A 23,581-nucleotide genomic window follows, 5' to 3' on the forward strand; every position below is an offset into this window, starting at 1 on the left:
AAAGGACTTACTTGTAAATATGAAATCTCTGAAAGACCTCCATATTATGGCCTTGATTTTTTAATCTAGCCTCCTATTTTGCAGTTTTGCTCCTGCAAATAATTGCCCCTGCTGTTAATACTTAGCATTTCTAAGTATCTGCAAACCATGTCTTATTGCGCCCACAAATTCAGTAAATGTGTAAGCCCCAGGCACAATTATTATAGCCATAATTATTTGGGGGTGTAATTTTATGATGACAAAACTGAAAGCAGACTCTTAATATAGGTCCCAGCTGGTAACACTCTTAGAGACAACTGCAAGAAAAGTATGTATCTGATTTGTGGGTGAATAATGTGTTGCTTCAAACCACTAGATTACAATTACGGTAAATGAGTACAGCTTTACTGCAGTGATACCCAGCTTGCACTTCTGCATGTGGCCTTTGAAGGATCTGTGCATGTGATGATTACTAGTCCTGACTGCAAGCCGAGTGAGTGGAGCTCTGCTTAATGAGGTGGCTTGGGGAACATTGAGCCGATGGATGGATGGAGTGGGTGCCTTTGCTTCATGTGGAATTGGGAGAATGAGCTGCTGGCAGCATTCCTCCCATGAGTCTGGGAGAGACTGGAGAGAAACACTCCTTTACCTCCCTGAAGCCAGGAAAAATGAGCACTGGATGAGTAAAATAATCATGGCCAAAGGTCTTGACTTTGTATGACAAGATCTGTATTGTGTGAATATGTGATGAAGTTGTGACATGACATCAAGCCATATGAAATGCAAAATAAATGCCAGACCATCACAACATGGTTATTTTGTGATTTTTAAAAATGCCTTTAACCGGTGACAAAGTAGCTTCCCACCTCCTACAGATCAAACCCAGTTGCATGAACAGTGCTGAGAAAGCTCATGTACCTGAGCTAGATTCCCTGGAGGAGGAGCATGGAAGATGCTAGAAGATGGGCCCAAGAAGTCAAATTTGGGGAAGTTCTGAACTGGATGCAAAGTTCGGGGGAGTTCAGACCTGGCATTTTGATGTGGGCCCATCTCTAGAAGGTCATGATTTCCTTTAGACTTAGATTCTGGCTAGATCCAATGCAAGAAACTGCAGCACATAATCCCCTCTGGACCCTAGTGGGGTTTGAGAGGGGGTCAAGAGAAATCTAAGGGAATTCTCTTTTTAAATGATATGCTATGCAATATCTGTCTCTATCTAACTATAAACTTCTGTCATGATGCCTGATCAGGGAGCATCGGTGCTTCCAAACCATGGGCCAGATCCTTAGCTGATTGAAATCAGCATGACTCCATTGTCTTCAACATAGCTATGTTGATTTACACCAACTGAGGATCTGGCCCAATATCACCATATAAGAAAATCCCAGGACTGCTGTTTCATTGGTGTCATGCGATCAGTTCATGTGATTATGTGGATGAAATATGGAACGAATGGCTGCAAACTCACAACAGAAGAAATGGGATCTATTTAGAAAAAGCCAGGTGTAATCCCCTCATATTTTAAGCGATTTAGATGGGCTGATTTCACCCCCACTAGCTCCTTATGAACATATGTCATTGACATATGCGCTAGTAAAATGTTCTGTGTCCTCGGTATGGGTATTATTCCAGCTTGTTCTGGAGGTGAAATACAATTACAAAAGACAAGCAGGAGTTTGATTTTGAAGATGTTGTGAGGATTAAGGGCTCAGTTCTAATGAGGATGGGATGGGAATATAATACTGAAGTTTAGAGCTCATGTTATTGCTAAGCTACAGGGATTGCTCTTTCCACTGTTTATGTATCAATAATTTCCCAAGAGCTTTCATTTTCCCCTTTACACTTCCTCACATGTCCAGTGACTTCCCTCCGTACACCAAACATCCTGTCCTCCTTCACTCCAGTCTCTGATTCTTGCCCTCTAACTATTTGAGATGTATCCTTAGCCTTATCCTCCTTCCCTGTCTCCTAATTCCAGTTCCCTCCACTCTTAGCCCAACAGCAGGCTACTAATTCCTCTTTCCCATCTGTTATTACATCCAGGCTGTCTCCAGATCTTGCCACTTTTCCCTCTATATTTTGGCCAGGAATCCATCCTTGCCATCAGCCCATATGGCTGAAATCCTTGTCCATGCCCTGCCTAATCTCTCCTCTTCCTAACCTATTCCCTTCCAATCTATCTAGACTACCACTGTTAAAATCCTCTTCCTTGCCTGCTGCTCTGAACCACGTCACTTCCATCTTCAAAGCCTTTTCACTGGTTTCCTCCTGCCTTCTGCATCAAATTCATTCTTCTTATTCTCACCTTCAAGGCACCACACACATGTATCCCCCTTTATATCTCTGTTCTTATATCTTGCTGCCCTGCTCACTTTGTATCCTTTTCTCACGTTGCTCTATATGCCTTGGAAGCCAGTCCTTTCCTGCTGCACCAACCGTCTTTTCATTCGTATCCCCCCAGGAATCACGCTTCTTCTATGAAGCCAATCAAGGAAGAAAAGTCGTTTCATTAACAATCAACTCCCTCCCCACCTCCCACCATAGTACTGATGTGTGATAAACCCACCTGAGTTTGATAAGGGTAAAACTCCAAGACCTGGAGTCTTATGCATGGTGATTATGGGGAACATTCAATGGTTGACTAACACAGCAAATTGATGCATAAAATACTTTGGCTTGTATGATATGATTATTATTCAACTTGCATTAAATGAAAACAATTGTATAGCAACACTATAGGGGGAGATAATCCAAGCTAACCTTGAGATCTGGATCCATGATAGGGAGACCACAGATAACAATAGCTGATGCAGCTGTGAAGGATTCAGTGTTTTCATAGAGTCATAGATTGTAAATCCAGAAGGGACCACTGTGATCATGTAGTCTGACCTCCTGCATAACACAGGCCATAAAACATCTGTGAATTTTCAGTGGTCACCTTGGTTTGAGAAGAGCAATTTTCCTCCTGGATATTGCTCAGCTCTTCGGCAGATTTTGCAGCTGTTGAGTTTTGTGCATGGGGCTGCAGAAGGTGGTCAGGGCATTAGACAGCATTGGGGCGGGGAGGGATATCTCAGTAGTTTGAGCATTGGCCTGCTAAATCCAGGGTTGTGAGTTCAATCCTTGAGGGGGCCATTTAGGGATCTGGGACAAAAATCTGTCTGGGGAATTGGTCCTGCTCTGAGCAGGGGGTTGTACTAGATGACCTCTTGAGGTCCCTTCCATCTCTGATATTCTAAGGCATAGCCTCATTTACATAGAAGGTGTTGTCTTATTTACCCATCAGGAGGGGGTGCCATTCATTTGCAACTAAATCAGTAGAGTGTAGGACTCCCTTTGGCTTTTCTAGAATACTTTTCTATTGCCAGCAGGCGTAACTACTGCTCACAGAATAGCACTAGCAATTATTATTGGATTAAACCCTGAGGACATTACTCAACCAAACTCTCATTGCTCTCGGGGTAGCAGGGAGTAGGAGGACTGCAGAGGTGATGCAGTCCCTGGGAGGGAAGATGTGCCGCGTATTTCTCTTAAGCAATGCCTTCCCCTTTGCCGACACAGGGATAGATGTTTATTCACTATAGGCAGTAGAGGAAATATACATAGCTTTCCATGTCTGGTACTAAGGAATGAATGAGGAAGCCGTGTTCGGAGCTAGATATGGATTAAGATTCGGTGAAGATTCATGGTTTTTGAGGCCAGATCAGCTTCAGATTTGGTGATGCTGATACCTCCCAGGATGTGCTTTCAAGAAATTGTTCCAAAATAGGATTTGATTTCAACTTCTTTTCTGCCAAACGTGCTTACATTTGAAGGGGTTGAGAGTCTAGGTTCCAGTTATGGCCCATCTTTAGCCAGAAAGATGAGTCAATCTGGTTTGTGGGCTTTGATGGTGGTGGGGGTTATCTTCCCAAAGGCAGAACCAGCCTTTAATACAAACCGCCAGGTTTTTCCCCCCAAGTGCTGTGTTTGCACAAATTCTAGGGCTTTCTTTTAAAGCAAACCTGCCTGTTCAAAAGTCACCCTCAGATTTCCCAAACAGAAAAGTAGGAAGGCTACACATATCTCCTTAAAGGGCAGAAAAAAAGGCTCCTCTGTACCCTACTCCCTTCAGTAAAGCCCCTTTTAGACTCAATCCTTACACAGGACCATATTCTGCCCTTCAATCCAGTTGTGCACCCCACAGTTAAGGAGGTTACATGGGTGGAGCTGAGGGCAGAGTCATGGCTACTTACAAAACAATGGCCTTAGTGAACAGAAAAGAAAATATTGCAGTGCAAACAAGAGGGTAAATAGTCTGTTTCTTTTTATTCCAGCAAAATCAAATAAATGGCCTGAGGCATTAAGGAGGTCCTCCGAAGATTACTGGGTTTCAAGTGAGATAAAAAAAATAATCACTCAGAATATTAACTAATAGACGTTAATTCTGCTGTGCTTTCCTGTCCCCCGGGCAAAGGAGTTCATGAGAATTATGCAGCAGAGGTGTTTCCCCCCAGCCTTGCCATTTCCCAAGCCCCCTCCTGAAATTAAGATGGTGCAGGTCATTAATCTGGTTTGGGCAGAAACGTTTTTACGTGAGTGAATAAAAACCCGTATGAAGTCATCAAATTCAGTAGAGAGAAAACAGAGAAGAGGAACGCGTGCTTCAGATACACATGCCGGTGCTGTGGTCTCCCAGGGTGGGCTGGCACTTTTCTATATAGCATATGGAAGAGAACCCCTGAAACAGAGGCGAGACGTATGTGAGTGTAAGAGAGAATGGTGGAGGGGGGGGGGCTGAAGACTTTACCATCATGAGCTTGTGATGGCTGCATGATTCCCAAGGGACGGAGTAAAACAGTTCTGCGAGTTGTTCCAATTAAACCTTTTTACCACACTGTCATGCATGCTGCATGTGCCACATAGTACAGAGAAAATGACTTCAGAGAGAGCTGACATTTTAATAGGTCTACTGAGTGTGTCCCTCCAAAGAGAGAGGAAGGGTGGTCTTGTGGTTAAACCATTGGATTGAGACTTGGGAGGTCTGGCTTCAGTTCGCAGCTCTGGCACAGACTTTCTGTGTGACCCTGGGCAAACTGTTTAATCTCTCTGGGAACTTGTTCCCCTGCTGTGAAATGGAGACAATAGTGCTTCCTTTCTTCCCTTGGTTGTTTATCTTGTCTGGTTAGGCTGTAAACTCTTTTGGGTAGGGACTATCTCTCGCTATCTATGGACTTAGTGTCTATGTTCCCTCATCCACCGTTACCATGGCATCTGAGCACTTCACAAGCATGGGCGCCAGGTTGGTATAATTTTTGGTGGTGCCCAGAACGGGTCCAAGTCCCACCCCCCCACCCCCACATGGGAGCAGAGCCATGTCTCCAGGAGGGGGGACCTGGACAGGGGCAAGGGGGCCGAGGCTGGGGCTGGCAACGGAGCCCCGGGTGGCAGCAGGGACCCCAGATGCCAGGCCGGCAGCAGAGCCCAAACATTGGTGGAGCTGGGCCCACGTTCTTGAATATTGTTGGAGCACGGGCACCATGGGCCCATATACCTCACGGTCTATGCTCACAAGCTTCATAATGCATTTCTCCTCACAACACTGCTGTGAGGTAGCAAAGTACGAATATCTCCATTTTACAAATGGGGAGCTGAGGCACAGGGACACTAAGCCCCAGATCAAAGGTATTTTGGAGCCTAACGCCCCTTGATTTCAATGCCTTTGAGGAGCTGGGTCTAAGTGAATTGCTCACAGTCACCCCAGGGTGTTTGTGCCGGAGTAGAGAATTGAACTTGGTCCATCCAGCCCTCAAGCTAATGCCCCCAAGTGCTGGACCATCCTTCCTGTCACACATACGTAGACCTACAGCACTCAGTCCCACTTAAGTCCCCTGCTACCACCACAATAATGGTCCTCTAAATCCAGGATCCCCGAAGTCCAGGATATTGTCCAATGGGAGATGTGGGTCTTCAGCATCTCTCAGAATCTGGTCCCGGGTTAATACAACGGGATTCATTAATTGCATCCACATTAATATTCACATTCAGGTTGGAACATCAGAAAAACATAACGGCACAGCTCCCCTTCTCCTAGTCAAGGAGAAGAATTTCTTCCCAGGCTTGTTTTACAACCTGCTCTGCGAATGCAGTGTCCTTATGGCTGCTGTAGGATTTGGGCTCCTTCCCAATGCTGTCAGCAGAAAACAGCTCTGGGGGCGGGGAAGGGGTGGATGCTTTGCTGAAGGAGCTGTCCTTCAGGCAGAATGCTAAACTGAGCTACCATCTGTTTCTGGGGATTATGCTGGTGCCTGCTAAAGATCCTATGACAATATTTCTGAGTCCCTCTCTCTGCCCCTTAGCATCTCACTCCCTGCATCCTATCTGGAAAAAGAAGGGAAATGATCTGAATTTCTCCTCTCAGGCAGGAGTGGCGCCAGGGTTTTTGGTGCCCTAGGCGAGAGTCCTTCCGCGCTCCCGGTTGTCGTCGGCAATTCTGCGGCAGGGGGGTCCTTCCGCGCTCCCGGTCTTCGGGGCACTTCGGCGGAGGGTCCCAGAGCAAGTGAAGGACCCGTCGCAGAATTGCCGCCGAAGACCTAGAGTGCGGAAGGACCCCCTGCCGCCGAATTGCCGCCGATGGCGGCAAAATGCCGCCCCCCCCAAATCCTGGTGCCCTAGGCGACCGCCTAGGTAGCCTAAATGGAAGCGCCGGCCCTGCTCTCAGGTCTTGTCCCCCTCTCCAGAGTGTGCATGCGCTTGCATGTACACACACACACACACACACACGCTTTACAGCTCCTCTGCTCCCGGGACAGGGAAATTACAGATTTCTTGTCCATTCTATTCTCATCCATACTCTCCTGAATCTTTCTTCCCTGGCAATCTGCCAAGAGGGATTACCCCCAAGACCTACCTTATTCCTTTAACCTATGGCTACATGATGAAGTGGGGAGGGAAGCATCTGATCTTTGGTGAATAAGAGGCTAGAGCAAACAGGACAGCCCTCAGAAAAGGTCCCACTACCATTTACTCTTATATCAATGTGACATATATAAGAACTTGTGCTGACATTTTAAGTTGCAGAGTACAAATTAGAAGGTACCTTGCTCACAGGATAAACAGGCAATATTTGGCCACAGACAAAGTAGCTCCTGGATGTGCAGTAATGTAGTGCAGAGTAAGTAGTATGTAGAGGAGGGGTAATTTCAGAGTAAATTATAGCATGCAGAGGCAGGATTTAATAAAGGATACGTTTTGTGTAGAGTCAGGATAATTGGATGGTACATAGTATTTGGTGGGGAGGTAACTGGAGTGTAAATACTAAATAGACTATATAGAGAGGGTTATTGTGCAGTATGTTGAGATGATAAGTAGTGTGTAGCAGAGGGGTGTACACTGGAATGCAGATTCACCAGCCAGCAGGGGTGCTGGAACAATTTTTACAGTGGGGTGCTGAGAGCCATTGAACCAAACTGTAAACCCTGTATATATTGGAAACCACTTCAAGCCAGGGGGTGTTGCAGCACTCCCAGCTCCAGCACCGGAGGGAAAATAACATCCCAGGTAAAGGTCCCTAAGGTTCAATTTATTGTAAAAACCAGGTTCCAAAACAGGAGCAAATAAACTGAAGATACTAGTACTAACTCCCAGCCTCCTACGGCTTTCTCAACTCCCACCAGCTGGGAGGGGAGAGGACACCCCTTCCCCTTTCACAGCCCTTCCTAGCTACTATGGAGAGACACTCCTTCCCCACGCTGGAGCTGCTCTATATATTGTATGTGTTTGTCTTATTTCTTGGAAGTCTCCAACGATCTGGCAAGTAAGCGGGGATTACCCTGTGGTTAGAATTTTCCTCCCAAGCTGCCCTGGCGACCCTGCCAGGAAGGAGCGAGGGGGGTGGAGGCACCACCAAATAAATTCATAGGAAAAAATAAAGAAGATACACCCTGCTGAGTGGGTGGCGGGATCCAAAAGAACCCAGACCTATCCATCAAAAAACCTGTAAGCAGATTGGCATTAAAGAAGGTAACTGGGTGGAGAGGGGGCGCTACACATGGTAAGTGGGGTTGCTAAGAGGAGTAATTGTAGGGTAAGTAGCATTTAAACTTGTGGTAGTGCTTAGATACTTGGGTGATGAGTACTATAGAAAAACCTAATGTAGAGGGCTAGATATGTTAGCTAGTAGCAAGGGGGTAATTGAAAGGTAAGTAATACAGAGTGTACAGAGGCAGAGGGTAATTCCAGGGTAAGTATCATGTAAGTACTGGGCAACTGCAGGGTAAGTTACTGGTAGACATGTCCCAAGGAAAAGATAGAATTACCTGTAACTTTGCTTGGATGATATGTTTGCTGCTGGACATGAAAGACTCTCAGTGCTGCATAACTGAAGGGCTGCCCTGGTTAAGCTGAGAGCAGTCAATAAATCACTGAAATGACAACTACTCCTTCCCCCATGGAACAGTCTCACGGCTCAGCATCTCCTCCAGGGCAGAGTGAAACAAGAAGCTGCTAACAGGACTCCAGACAGGCAGCTGCTTAGAATACCAGGGGCTAGAGCCGGCACCCATTGAACCCAGCGGTGAATTTTGCTACTGATGTAAATGTGAGTAGGATTGGGTCCTCAGTGCGCATTGACAATTTGGGAGTAGATTAAATATACGATGCCCCAGTATCTTCTCTGTCCTGACATTCGTGGAAACCAGTAACTGGTCATGAAAGTGCCTGGCCAGTACCATGTGACAAAGGAGGATTCATAGGGGGAATACAGCCAACTGCTGGCTCACTACACATTCCAGCAGAGTGAAGTTGTTAGCAGAGTACTGTGCAGGCTGCAGTGTGAGAGAGGCAGCAAGAGTGTGAGAGAGAGGACAACCTGCAGGCTGCAGGGAGAGAGATTTCCCTGCTCCCTGCTCCCAGGAGGGTGTGCAAACTGCAGGGAGAGAGTGGAAGTTCCCTGCTCCGGAAGAGTGGGTGCTGCATTACTCCATGCACCAGGAGAGGAGCGTGTGTGCTGCTAGAGTTAGTGGGTCTGTCTCAGGCTACGTCTACACTACCCGCCTGAATCGGCGGGTAGAAATCGATCTCTCGGGGATCGAATTATCGCGTCTCGTCGGGACGCGACAATCGATCCCCGAATCGACGCTTGTACTCCACCAGCGGAGGTAGGAGTAAGTGCCGTCGATGGGGGAGCCGCGGAGGTCGATTTGCCGCCGTCTTCACAGCGGGGTAAGTCGGCTCCGATACGTCGAATTCAGCTACGCTGGGTGTGACTGCAACCTGTGGAACAGTTGCAAAGTGAAGGCAAAGGCAGGGGCTGTTGTATAGCTGTTGAGTAAGATAATGACCCATGTGCCACTGCCATTACCATCCAGATCGGACTCTGTGCAGCCGATAGCCCTGCATTCTGCGGAATAAATGTGAACGGAAAAGCTTTTTACCTGCCAAGACCTGAACTATATGGTTCCCACTTCAACAGCCGATGATATCCCTAGAGCGGCATTACTTTCCTGCATTCCTTACAATGCCCTTGAGGTAAGTGGTGCCATACGGTAGAGAACAATCCTGACCTGGCAGGAGTGTGATGGCCTGGATGCTCCTCTGTCCCCTGTGATTCTGGGTGACACACACAATCCTCAGCTCATGTTGTGGCATCTTAGGAAAGGAGGAAATGATTTCCAGCTTTTTTGTTGTCAAATGTATCTCTTTGTAATTTTAACAAATTATAAATGACCAGTTACTGGTTTCCATGAATATCAGGACAGAGAAGATATTGGGGCATCGTATATTTAATCTACTCCCAAATTGCCAGTGCGCATTGAGGACCCAATCCTACTCCCATTTACATCAGTAGCAAAATTCACTGCTGGGTTCAATGGGTGCTGGTATAAAGGGCCAGCTTTTTAATGGTATTCAGGCATCTTGGGCCTGTTGCTGATTTGGTATGTTAAAGGCTGTTGCTGATCTGGACTCTTGAAAAGTTTGTTAATTATTATAATTTCATTTACAAGGAAAGCTTTACAGTTCGGCTTTACAACAATCAGCAGGAAGCAACGTCTTGTTTCCAGAAAAGAAAGTGGCGACGGAAACACTGCCCAGGTCACTTTCTTTGATTTGACAGGCTGAGACTTGAGGTCACTTTGAAACATAACCTGCCAACAAATGCCACTTGAACAATTGAACAGCAGGGTCTAATGTTCTTCCTGATTCTTTGTACCAGAACAGAGTGTTCCCGTTTAAAAACCCTTCCCCCTTCTTTCTGGAAGAAAATATTCTCAATGGAGCTAAATTCTCACTGCCTCGAAGAGAATAATATCCACCCTTGGAGTGAACCTTTGTATAATGGAAAAGGTTATTTCAAAAGCGAGATGGATTTTTAAGACTCCAAAGGAGTCTGGGTTTTTTTTTAACCCACGCTGGAGGCCCTTTAGCAATGAAACGCAAGATGTAAAACCTGTGAAATGCCTCCACTGGCTGTCAGTGTATTAACTTCTTTGCATATAAACACATCCAGAGTGGATGCAAAGGCTTCTCTTTACTGCAGCGTTCTCTAGAGTTGCTTGATCTTTCTGACTTGATTGGCTTGCCTCTTTTTTTTATTGATTGGTTTTTCACAGTCCTGGAAAATGCCCCGCTGCCTTTTTAACCTAATGGAAAATGTATGGGGTGACTCAGCAAAAGAAAGGAAATGTGCTTACTGCAGCGACAAATGTCATGGGAGCTAAAGGAAAGATAGATGCTCTGAAAGTGCCCATGGAGAGAGACTGACCCCGCCGCCCCATAATGAGAAAGCGGCCTATGTGTATGCCATACAGTTAACGAAACACATGCTGCAGACTGCACGCATTGGTTAGAAAGAGCAGAAAGACCGAGCTCAGCATCCTGGCCTCTTTCATGCCGAAAGATCCTTATTTTCTCTATTCCTTGCACTGCCAGTGGCCCCTATAAATGGCTGGATTGTGCCTGACCGGGAGTAGTGCAGAGCTGGTTGCACCTAAGGCAGCTCCCAGAAGAACTGTGCCATGGGGAGTTTTGTACCTGAGGATAATGAAGCATGTTCATCCCCAGCTTGGCTGATGAAGAAGCTGTGCAAGCCCATGCTCACACCTCCTTCCCTCCTCCCTTTGGAGCCGTGTACACCCTTGAAGGTACTAGCAGGCAGCATTCTGTGCGCTCTGCCTCCCCACGGAGTGGATTGGGGTAGGCAGCCCCCCATCCCTCCCTCCTTCCCTTCTATCCCCATGCTAGCGCAATCCCTTAAACAGCACTGGATCCTAGAAATGAAGGCTGCTTGCAAACTAGTAGGTCAGGTAATTTATAACCCTGCTGGATGATCCACCACAGCGTACTCTCCAGCACTAAACGTGGGGACAAGCTTTTATCAGCACTTAATACAGAGCAGCTGGTTTGTTGCAAGACACAACAGTCAAACCACTAGTTCAACAGTGACTGGCTGAGGTGAGATGATTCGTGCGTCAGCAGGGACCAGTGGGTATAAATATATCTGTGCACTTGTGGAGACTCGGTTACAGGGGCCTTATTGGCACATCTACTGTGCCACGAGGTTATTACCTGCTGCCGGGAAGGCTTGTGATGCCACTTATAGGGGAATCATAGATCAAAGTTAATGTAGTTTGAATGGAGATCTTGCTTGGCATACCACAAACATGGCAATTCTGTTGGAAACAGTAGTAACTGTAGTACTGTATATTGGGACCTGCCTCTTTCCGATTATGTGTGCATGACCAGCAAGCTGGTGCCTCCCACAGTTAGTAGGTTCCATAAGCAGGTTTGAAGAGTGGCCCTCTAGATGAGCTAGAAAGCAGATCTGTTACAGGACACCAGAGCAAAAGAAGCAAAAGCTGTTTTACTCTGCATGAAACTCCTGATTCGGTTGTAAACATAACAAAACAGGGCTTTGCATAAACACATGGAACTGCTTGGAGGATCCCCATTCATGCTCAAGGGAACTCTTTTCAATATAGTATAGAAAGACCTTTCTCTACAGGCAGACTCTGTTTTAATCCAAATGTTATTTTTGATGCTACTTTGACCGTAATGCTTTTTCCTAGCGTGTGACATGAGTGGCTCCCTTCAGAGCATTTGACAATGTTGGTTTTACTGCATTTCCTATCAGAATTGTGTGTACATAATTTCAGCTGTATGGCATTTGCACAGTGCCCACATGATGAGAGTAATATTCTGAAGTGCAGAGTTTGCATTGTTATGTTGATTATCACCTTTGCATGCCATAAACATGTATGTGTGTGCATGTGTACACACACACACAAATACAAAGTGTGCATAAGTGTATATATACATATACACACACAAAATAATAGTGCTCACAGGTTACATATTATATAGATATGTCAGTTAATGGTTCATTTATATTTTACATATTTAGGTTACTACCTGAAAGCTTCAAATGAAAACCAATCTTATACCACATCTGACCTATAGTAGCTCTTATTGCATGATTGTACTGTATATTTATTTACTAACTGACGCCTTCTTTCAAAAACCTTGTTTTCAGCTCTGTGTAATAGGAAAAGGCACAAGAGAGCCAACTGGCTGAAATCCACTTGAAAAATAATTGAGTACAGGTGTCCAAAATCTGAGGTTGTTTATAAAGGATTTGGCTTCACTCCGTTTTCTCCGAAGAGGGTCATGATTCCATCTTAACTTCATTTGTTGCTAACTGAGAAAATGTCTCCTACAGTGGTTGCTCAAAATGGAATAAATGGGGCCTGGGTGGCTGGGAGAATTTCTCTCTGCATGCACTGCATCTGTCAGGTCTTTTTGTCCAGATGGGGATACATTTAAAAAAAATCCATATAATAAAATGACATCTGCGATCTGGCTTAAAAAGAAAAAGCAAAGCTCCGTTTTTCTTTCATTAAGATGACGACGAGTGCCTAAATATCATGAAGGCTGGGCTCCAAGTTGGCAGACAGACATTCCTCTAGTGCAGTGTTTCCCAAACTTGGGACGCCGCTTGTGTAGGGAAAGCCCCTGGCTGGCCGGGCCGGTTTGTTTACCTGCCGCGTCCGCAGGTCCGGCCGATCGTGGCTCCCACTGGCCGCAGTTCGCCGCTGCAGGCCAATGGGAGCTGCTGGAAGCGGCGGCCAGTGCGTCCCTCAGCCCGCGCTGCTTCCAGCAGCTCCCATTGGCCTGGAGCAGCGAACTGCGGCCAGTGGGAGCCGCGATCTGCCGGACCTGCGGACGGGGCAGGTAAACAAACCGGCCCGGCCTGCCAGGGGCTTTCCCTACAGAAGCGGCGTCCCAAGTTTGGGAAACACTGCTCTAGTGACTTAAAGGCATTGATCAATCACCACCACTCATTACCATGATGTCCTCTATGGAAACAAATGCTGCGGCCTTCTAGGAATGACATACTATGATTCAAGACAGTGTCAGCCACAAGTTGGGACATCAGTAGAGTAACCATGGTCTCCAACCCATTTGATAGCCTTTACATGCCTCCCTTTAGAAGGTGCAATAACAGTCTCTGAATGTTCCATCTCCTTTTTTCACCCTTCAGATAGAAAAGAGTGTGTTAGCAATGTTGTCTATTTCACTCACTGCCTTTCTCCTCTCAATTCAATATTGTCTCATCGCTGTTTCTCTTTCTTTCTCAGGGCATGACCTTCATCAGCACAATGGATCAGAAAAAAGAGCAACCTGCCAAGTCTTCCTAGCTCCTGGTTGTACAAAGTTCCTGATCCCTCACATATCTCCAGTCAACAGTCCCAACTACACCTTCCCTCCTACTGAAAGAAGCAAGTCAACAAAGTCTAGCTCAAACCTGAAACGTTACCAAAAACCCTGTAAGAAACTCCCCCCTGAAATTTTACAGCCAGCTCAGTGCACTGCGCATCAGATTCCAGATCAGAGGGAAGTTATGTTTGTGTAGCTAGTAGCAGAGATTGCACGAATAAATAAACACGCAACTATATTCAAGATTATACACACCGCGCTATACTGTGTGTAGAAGTATATACTCAGAATGGATGATCGGTATAGAAACAACGCAAATCTGTATCAAGGGGCTAAGGACATAGCTAGAGAGGTGAACCAGGTGTCAGATGACTACCGGTATCAGGATGGCAACTATGCACCTTCAGATGGCTATTACCATGATGGGACCCAAGAAGAGGATGCCCAGAGCGATGCCACGGAAGGCCATGATGAGGAAGATGAGGTCTACGAAGGAGAATACCAGGGCATCCCTCACCCAGATGACATTAAGGGCAAACAGAAGAAGAAAGCCCCTGCCATAGCCGATGAGTTTAGAGACAAGGCTGAGCTCATAGCCGAGCGGATGGAGGATGAGGAACAGCTTGCCCACCAGTATGAGAACATCATCGAGGAGTGTGGCCACGGGCGCTTCCAGTGGATGCTCTTCTTTGTTTTAGGCTTGGCACTGATGGCGGATGGGGTGGAGGTGTTTGTGGTTGGCTTTGTTCTGCCCAGTGCTGAGAAGGATATGTGCTTGTCCAGCTCAAACAAAGGGATGCTAGGTAAGTACCACTGAACAGCCTTCCTTCAGACATTATGCAGCCGGGATGGATTCAAACATAGCTTATTCCATAGGGTGGGTTCATTCAGGATCCTCCCCATTTTCCCCACGCTGACTCACTCTCGTGGGGCTGAGGATGGCTAGATGGAGCTGATTCCAGACCCTGTCCATGCCCTTCCATGTGCTGATGAGAACTGGGCTTCTCAAGAGCAATATAATGGAATCATGCCCATACCCAGCTGCCAAATGTGCTCACAGCTCCTGTACTCACAGCCCAGGACAAACCTGGCACCTCAACTTGAATTACCTCCTCTGCCAGGCAGCCTAGTCTGCAGTTTCCAGAGAGCAGGTTTATTTATACAAAAATATTAGACTTATGTAAAGGACAAACATGCATGGAGACATTCCCAATCCGAGCACCCAGGGAACTAGATTTCAACCCTTTTAGTAGCTCAACTGTAATGAGAAGTTCACAAAACAGATCTGATGGAGCCTAATGTAGATGAGTTAGTTTAACTGTATATTAAACTGTTAAGTGGGTGAGCAGAACCTATGTCCCAGAGGATCATTTCTGTGTATCTGCCTCCATCCCAGTTCATTTCCATTCACAGGAAGGTGAGCTTCTCTTAGACATATTTTCTTATGTACGGGAGTCTCCTATCTAATCAAATCTAATCTAATGCCCTTCACTGTGGTATCTGAGTGGCGTAGAAATGAGGGGGAAAGAGAAACTTTCTGATCAGGCTTGAAGAGGAATGGATAGATGAGAATGAGGAGAGACCTAGGAAGGAAGACAAGAGACACAGGGCTTCTCTGCAGAGAAGAGCGCTCTTGGGCAGGGCTTGCTGCAACATTTTTTGGATGGAAAATTCAGTTTTTGACTAAATGTTATTTTTTGTGGAGAGACACAGAAAGGTTCCTTCAGATAGCAGGATCTGCAGAAATGACGGCTCTCACACTGACAGTCGCAGAGCGTTCCGCAGGGTAATGAGGGGACCAGTGCTAGATTAGGGTAGGGAAATGGAAAGAGTTTTATTTAAACACCCTAAAGGACAGTCTAATCACAATGGAATGTCTCTGATTCCTTGCATCTTTCTTTGCTCTCCACTGCGAATACATTCCCAGTGTGATGATAGCCGAAATTCTGCAAAGTCTCAGGGAGCTTTATAGAGTTACCAGCTGGAATCAGCATTAGTATAAAGGCATTGGAGGCATTTGTAACAGTTTTGAGTCGTCTCTCTTTCTCTGTCACCTTGGTGCTACTGAACAATGGAGCATCTAGTTGGTGCATTTCCTTTCCATCTGGTGATACAGCTTCAGGTTTTCACAGGTATCCCTTCCTCGGTGCTACCCCTTATGCCTGCAACTCCATCCCTATCTTTTCTCCTTTTTTAAATCTCTCCTAAAAACCTCATTTTCCCATGAAGTCTAGTCAATATTAATCAACCCTCAAACTGCATGGTTTGGTAGGAAGTCCAGCTTTTGTCCAGTCGGCTCAGTATGAACCTGCATTGTATTGTGTGTCTCTTTGAATTGAAAGCTCCTTGACTGATAGGATTCTGCTTCCTCAGTGGTTGGTATGGTGCAAGTGGACTGAAAGGCCTATCTGAAATAACAACATGCTGATCTATAAGGGCTCGGTTCTGCACTCCTTACTGAGGTAAAATGCCCACCAAAATCAATGGGAATTTCATCTGCGTAAGGAGTACAGGATTTAGCTCTATCTGGTTTAACACTCATAAAACCAGGAAACTTTATGCATCGACTGGCTTTTTATTTTCTGCATCCAGAGGCAGAGGTGGCTGCAGCTCAGTTCTATTCTTGGTGCCTGTGTAGGTCTCTTTTCTTATCATGTACCTTCCCCCCACGCCTCAGTGTTCCCCAGCTGCTGATCTTAGGCCTCCACAGCAATTTGCAAGCTGCCACATTGTCTCCCCTGATGCTGCCCTTCTCACTAATGTTCTTCTCTGTGTCCAGACTCCATGTCTCTTTGCCCAAAATCCTAATTAGCAGAGAAGCTGTGCAGTCATTTCCCTTTGGACACCGGATTCTCAGCTGAAGCTGTTTGCTAATGTGTACTGGGTCAAAACTAGCCTATGGAGGATTCCTCCTAAATCTGGGGAATGAATTTAATGTCCCACATGAGATTAAAGAGTCAACCTGTAACAATATGCACTTGGTTTCACTCCTGACCTGTCCCCTTGGGCATTAAACAAAGGTTTATTTATTTTAACTGAGGTTGAAGTTGAGTGGAATAGTTTGGATAAAATAACTTTTTCCTGAAAACTCAAATAAGATATAGACTTTCCCAGGCCCCTAGGAATCCAGGCTTGATCTGAATTGGGATGGTTGGGTAGTGTGTGCATCCATAGTGGTGGTGGAGAAATCTCCCGGGCTTGTAGCTTATATCCTGGCCTGTGATCCCAGCCAGTTTACCCCAACTGAAATTAACTTCAAAGCTTGAGTCAGATACAGCCCCCATATGCCACTTTAGCAGTACAAAGGGAACAGACAGCTGCCCTTATAAGGACCTCTCTGGCTGGTGTAACTTAGCTCAGAGCCACCTTTCTCTCTCCAGTCCCACTCCCAAGTCCTGCACTAATTGTACATCAGCTGGACTTGGGGGCTGGGCATTTATTTATTTATTTAGCTAATTAGTCTCCCCCCATGCTCCGAAAGCTTATTCAATTTTCTAGGGCCAAAATGTCAAAAGAGTTCAGGGTCAGATTTTCAGCAGCTCCCATTGGGAGGCTTCTGGCCAGATTTTCAGCATGTTGGGTGGTGAGAACCTTTGAACAACGGGCCCTTTATTTTAAAAATCTGACCCTAGAAATGTCTATCTTGGTGGAGCTCAGTCTAACATGCACCAGAGTCAGAAGCACTGATATGTCCCCCCCCCAATATCTTTGAAGTATTACTGGCCCATCCAGAGCTAGAGAGTACCAGAAGTCTCACGAGGAAGCTTGTTCTTCTGTTTTTCCCAACCCAATACTTACCTGACTCAATGTTCACAGAGTGAGCTTTGGATAAGCAAGCAAACTTTTTGCACGTTTATCCAATTACCGCTTATAGACCAGGTCAGGTTCATGTGCCTGCAATTTTTAATGAAGGGGGATGGCATTTTCCTCCTAGTTCCTTCTCACTGGGAGTTCTCTTTAAGGTTAAAAGGGCCCTTTTTAGAACTTGGTTTTGCAGTTTTCCCACACCCCTTTCCTAGTTGTTTTGGGAGTCAGATTTTGGAGCTTATATTCAGAACTTGAGGCTGGTGCAGCTCAATGAAGAGCCAGATAGGGGAGGTGCAGAGGAAAGTGAACTACACCAATGGGGTATTTCCCTACTGCTACTGGTTGATGTGGGACAGGAAGAGGTTCTCAAATCCAGTACATTTTTTTTTTTAAATAAAAAAGGTTTGGCTTATATCGTCTCAACTGTTGGCGGTTTCCCTCCTGCAGCAGGCTTAATGCATGTAGGAGGAGTCGGCTTGGATTCTAGGGCTCTGAGATAAATCGGTGTGAAAAGGAATTGTGCTAAGAATGGCTTAGCAAACACTTAGCCTGCAGAGATGTGCAGGAGTATGAATAATGAATATTCAATGACACAAATACCCTCTGGCTCTGGAGGGGTCTGTGTCCTTGGTGTAGGATTTCTCCTCTTCTGAGCACCCAGGAGGGTATGGCATGTTAGAGCAGGTACAACTGGAGCTTAGCACCTGAAGAGGAGAACTATAAGGGTAGGTCTACACTTACCTCCGGGTCCGGCGGTAAGCAATCGATCTTCTGGGATCGATTTATCGCGTCTTGTCTAGACACGATAAATCGATCCCGGAAGTGCTCGCCGTCGACGCCAGTACTCCAGCTCGGCGAGAGGAGTACGCGGCATCGACGGGGGAGCCTGCCTGCCGCGTCTAGACCCGCAGTAAGTTCGAACGAAGGAACGAACATAGCTGAATTTGCGAACCTTAGTTCGAAGTGGGGGGTTAGTGTGGACCAGGTCTAAAGGTGCTAATGATGGATACAAAAAATTAAGCTTCCTCAGAACCTTTCCTGGCTCCATTTCTCTGGCCATGGCCACACACCAACTACTCAAAAAAGGAGGCAGTAGTCAAACCTATTCACGATGCCCAGAGCTTCTGACACATGCTCATTTCCTTCTGGGTATTCTAATTCTTTGATGTTCTAGGGGTTGTACTCTGGCAAATTAGTCTTGTTAACGCTCAAGGTTCAATGATACTTATAGGCTGACTTGTCAGAATAATGGTAGCAATCAAAGAGCTCTTTTGGCTCAATCTGTGCCTAATGTGCAGTGATAATCTGCAAGAGTGTGTCTCTGTGAAATGAGCAGAGGTTTTATTAGAGTGGGCAGGGCTTTCACTCAAATTACCACGGCCCCTGGGTCATTATATACGCATGAGTTACTATCCCTTACCTTTTCTACATACAAATAGAATCAGCACAAGGGTTCATATTTATTCTCTGGTGACTGTTCTAGTCGTATTTTGGATAAGGAAACATGATTAGGCCATTCCAGACAGAGCTAAGGTTGCTTCCAGGCAGCTGCTAATGTTTGCACATATGAAAGTGACTCTCGCTCTCTTGGTCATGGGTGGAGGGGAGTGGGTGAATGGAAAATGAATAGGAGAAATAATCAAACCATTTAAGAAAAGAAGAAAGACAAATTGCAAGAGCTAAAAGTGGCGCTGCCTAAATTGGTGAACTTTGGCTTTTGCCGAAAGGATGTTTTGCCTTTAAGTCCCAGTGTTTTGCATAGGTGCTGGAACTGGGGGTGCAGGGGATGCTGCTGCACCTCCTGGCTTGAAGTGGTTTCCATTATATACAGGGTTTACAGTTTGGTTCAATGGCTGTCAGAACCTGCACTATAAAAATTGTTCCAGCGCCCCTGGTGTTTTGCATGTTTTTCCCCCTTCAGAAAAAGTGGAAAATTTACCAAAATTACAGTCAGCTTGAGTAAAAACTGCAAACAAACAAATGCCCATAGAGTTTCTTGAAATGTGAGAAATCCATGTGACACCTCTGAGATTTCATAAAACATTTCAATTTTGTGCTGAAAATAAACAGTTCTACTTCAGATGCAAATTAACAGCTGTTTTAACCCCAGTTATTCCTAATGGTAAAGAACAAGTATTTGGGTTTTCCCTTGATGTGAAATGTTATTTCAAAGATAAGTGCTGGGGAAATTAAAAACCCACACCCACAGCAGTGAATATTTTAGCACATTGATGGCATTTATTTTTAAAAATTTGTGGGCTGAGAAGTTTGCTAATTTCTCACCAGGTTATTTCCACTTATTCACCAGACATTTCTGCTTTAGCTGAGTCTGATGCTGTAATATATAAAATAATAATAATAATAAATAAATTAAATATATTAAATCCACCGCAACAGACAAGAAAATTCCTGCCTTGTGACTGGCTGAAAACAGGTCTGTGGTGAGTCAGTAAGTTTCTATTCACTTGAGAAGTGAGCAATACTGGCATCTGGAGGAATATCAGCCAATCAGATTGTACCTTCAATGCATACATATTGATTGGCGGTACTATGTGCATTCGTTCAGGGCCGGCTCTGGGTTATTTGCCGCCCCAAGCAAAAAAAAAAAAAAAAAAAAAGCCGGAGTGCCGCCGCCGAAGCAAAAAAAACCCGACGGAGTACCACCCCAAGCGCTCGAATGCCACACCTTGAAAAGGCTTGGGGCGCTGGTGCCTAGAGCCAGCCCTGCATTCATTATTGCTATTACTAGCATCTCAGGGGGTTAATATTATCAGTTATTCACACAGGGCAGTAAGTGTATAAATACTATAAAAGATGCATAATGATATCTTTCACTTACATAGTTAGCACCTTTCCTATGAGGAGCTCAAATAGTTTAAGCTTTGCATATCCCCAGTGAAGTAGGCTTATTGTCATCACTTTACAGAAGAGGAAACTGAGACAAGGAGAAACTGAGTGATTTGTACAAGGCTGTAAAAGAGTCCACATCAGTGCTGAGAACAGACTTCAGAGCTTTTAGGTACAAAGCTGCCCTTTCTTTCTACAAATGAATAGTAATAATTTAAATATAATACTATCCTCTGGACTTTTACTCTGATCTCCTGTTTAGAATGTTAGAGCCAAAATTAAAAAGTCTGCTGGTAGTTTATGCAGGTAGATAGGAATTCAAGCCTAGCTGTGTGAGTTGGTTTAAAATGGGTTATGTAACAATACACTGGCCTTTGCTTTGGTGAATATCAGGGTTTATTATCCCTTTGAAACATATACTGGCCCAGCAGATTTGTCTCTGTCATTATTTACCTGTTGTTTCAATGAATCCTAATTATCATCTCGAGAGAATTCAGTGTCTTCTTACCACTCACATTTTTTCTGGATAAACATATGTAAACCCATGAATGGCTCCCTGAGGGCTAGGGCCCTACCAAATTCACGGTCCATTTTGGTCAATTTCACGGTCATAGGATTTTAAAAATGGTAAATTTCACGATTTCAGCTATATAAATCTGAAATTTCGTGGAGTTGTAATCGTAGGGGTCCTGCCCCAAGAAGGAGTTCTGGGGAGATTGCAAGGTTATTGCGGGGGGAGTTGCGGTACTGCTACTCTTACTTCTGCGCTGTAGCTGGTGGTGGTGCTACCTTCAGAGCTGAACAGCTGGAGAGTGGCAGCTGCTGGCCGGGAACCCAGCTCTGAAGGCAGCAGGAGCAGAGCAGAAGTAAGGGTAGTATGGTATAGTATGCCGCCCAGCTCTGATGTCAGCACAGAAGTAAGGGTGGCAATACTGTGACCCTCTAAAATAACCTTGTGACCCCCTGCAATTCCCTTTTGGGTCAGGACCCCCAATTTGAGAAACGCTGGTCTCTCCTCATGAAATCTGTATAGTATAGGGTAAAAGCACACGAAAGACCAGATTTCACGGTCCGTGACACGTTTTTCATGGCTGTGAATTTGGTAGGGCCCTACTGATGGCCCACCTTCTTCTGTGCCTTGGGCCTACAAACCTAACCATGGCAGCATATGACTTAGGCCGTCACATGATTTATGAACGTATCTCCGTAAGTCCTGACAATGCTGCAAACAACCACGTTAGATCACAGATGCTCTTAACCAAGCCAGAAAACTTTGTACTGCTGTGGTTAAGCTTGTTGTGTAGCTGGACACTTAGAATCAGTTTTTTGGTGCCGCTGTTCATGATTTTGACCCAAATCTGCTGCTCATGAATATTCTGTAATATTTTTCTTAAGATTTTCTGCAACATTTCTGCCTGCAAGTTCATTAGAATCGGCAGGCACGAAAGAGACACAAACACAGCCAATATTCCAGTCAGTGTTGGCCAATATCTTCTTTGCAGTATTTGCACCTCTGGTGCTCTATCTAGCTGCAAAGGTAGAGCTTGCTGCAGTGTGATGATTGTCTCCTCATTTGTAAACACAGCAGTAATTTTATCTGACGTGAGCCAAAATGAACAGCTTTTCATTTAATGGCAAAGGATTAATTTGGCTTCCTCTATTGAAGACTTCAGTTTAGCAGAGGGACTAGGTGTGAGGGAGAAGGGGGGGAACCAGATGGTGCTATGAATTTTAAATTGATGGACAAGACCCGTGGGGGTACTTTGAAAGACACTGAGCGCAAACACCCACCCACTTTCTGTGCTGGCGGCACCCGGTGAAATATTCAGCGCGCATTTTCAATGCCACGTTCGAAGATTCTGTGGGTTCCTAAATCCACTTTTCCTTTGATTTTGCAGAATTTCCATCAGCCATAGATCACTCACAGCTAGTTTATATATGTACCCCCCTCTCTCTTTGAATAGGAAAATCCCATTGTTATTATTTTAGGTGTGGTGACTCATTTTTTAACTCGTAGGGTAAGTCATTTTAAATGGTAGGTGAGCTATCTCCACTTCTGTTTATTCAACAAAGCAAATGCTATATGAACCAATGGGAATTTTCTTTCTGTATCATTTGATTGCCATTTGCCAGGGCAGTGAGATCTATAGATAAAGCAGCAACTGTCCTACAAGCAAAAGCACATAGGAAATATCAGGAAGCGAAAAGGCCATCCGACCCAATATACCTGCCTTTTGTTCGGCTATTTTATTCACATCTTCCAGATGTTCAATGTACCCTGCCCCCCGCCCCCAATCTTCTGTAAGACCAAATCTACTCCAGGGAATGTTACTCCGTTGCGTGCAATCATTCTGCCTGAGTTCCCCATTTATTCCCAGGTCCTTAGGACCACAGGTAAAATTTTCAAAAGCCCCTACTTGACTGAAGAGCCTACATCCCATTGACTTCCAACGAGACTTAGAAGCCAAAGTCCCATTTTCAAAAGTGATTTTGGCCCTTAGGAACCTAAGGCACTTTGGCAATTTTGAAAATTTTACCTTATGTCTTTTGGTTTCTGAAACTAGGACAGTTTGTCTTTAACAACTTTGTTGGAATATTATAATAATAGTAATAATACATTAATAAGCACTTAGCATAGCATAGTATTGTATCCATCCTTTCTTATTCATAGAGTTTAAGGCCAGAAGGGACCATTGTGATCATCTAGTCTGACCTCCTGCATAACACAGGTGATGGAATTGCAACAGAAGCCAAAAGAATTTCTTAATTTGGAAACTTTGATGATGGCACCTCAAAGTTTTCTTCTTTTTCAATGGGAACAAACCCAATGCCTTTACATTTTCTGCATAGCTACAGCTGGTTGAATTATTCATAACCAAGAGTTTATTCTTTGAATTTCACCTCTTTTTTTTTTGACAAATATTTTCTGAGCAGATTGCCTTTTTCTCGCATGTATTCATTATTTTATATTAGTCACAGAATAATGGCTGCAAATAATGATTGTTCTCTACATTGCTTGACAGCTGTTACATTTAATACCCAACATCTGTGCTTCTTTGGTTAGTTTTGCTTAGGTCACACTGTATACTTCTGTCCCTGGCTGGATGACCATAACTTTTGGAATTAGGTTTCTGGTGTGAACTCTCATGTTTCCAAATTCAAAATTTGTTTCCAATGAATATCCTTTTATATTTTCATAACATTTGCTATTTCATTGGACATTCCTGACAGTAAATTTGTTCCCTAGAATATTCTA

At 44.9% G+C, this 23,581-nt stretch overlaps 1 protein-coding gene across 2 annotated transcripts in view; it reads left to right on the plus strand.

Moving 5' to 3' along the window:
- The window catches only part of SV2B (synaptic vesicle glycoprotein 2B), a 110,964-nt gene that overhangs the window by 50,962 nt on the left and 36,421 nt on the right, over window positions 1-23,581 (plus strand). For both annotated transcript variants that reach the window (XM_026648347.2, XM_026648346.2), the window contains exon 2: window positions 13,593-14,474. In XM_026648347.2, the coding sequence (XP_026504132.1) occupies window positions 13,961-14,474 (514 nt within the window). In that variant the 5' untranslated portion in view covers window positions 13,593-13,960. The remainder of the gene's footprint in view (window positions 1-13,592; window positions 14,475-23,581) is intronic.

The sequence above is a fragment of the Terrapene carolina genome, unplaced genomic scaffold (genome assembly GCF_002925995.2).
Source record: "Terrapene carolina triunguis isolate 2854851 unplaced genomic scaffold, T_m_triunguis-2.0 Scaffold67, whole genome shotgun sequence".
NCBI lineage: Eukaryota > Metazoa > Chordata > Testudines > Emydidae > Terrapene > Terrapene triunguis.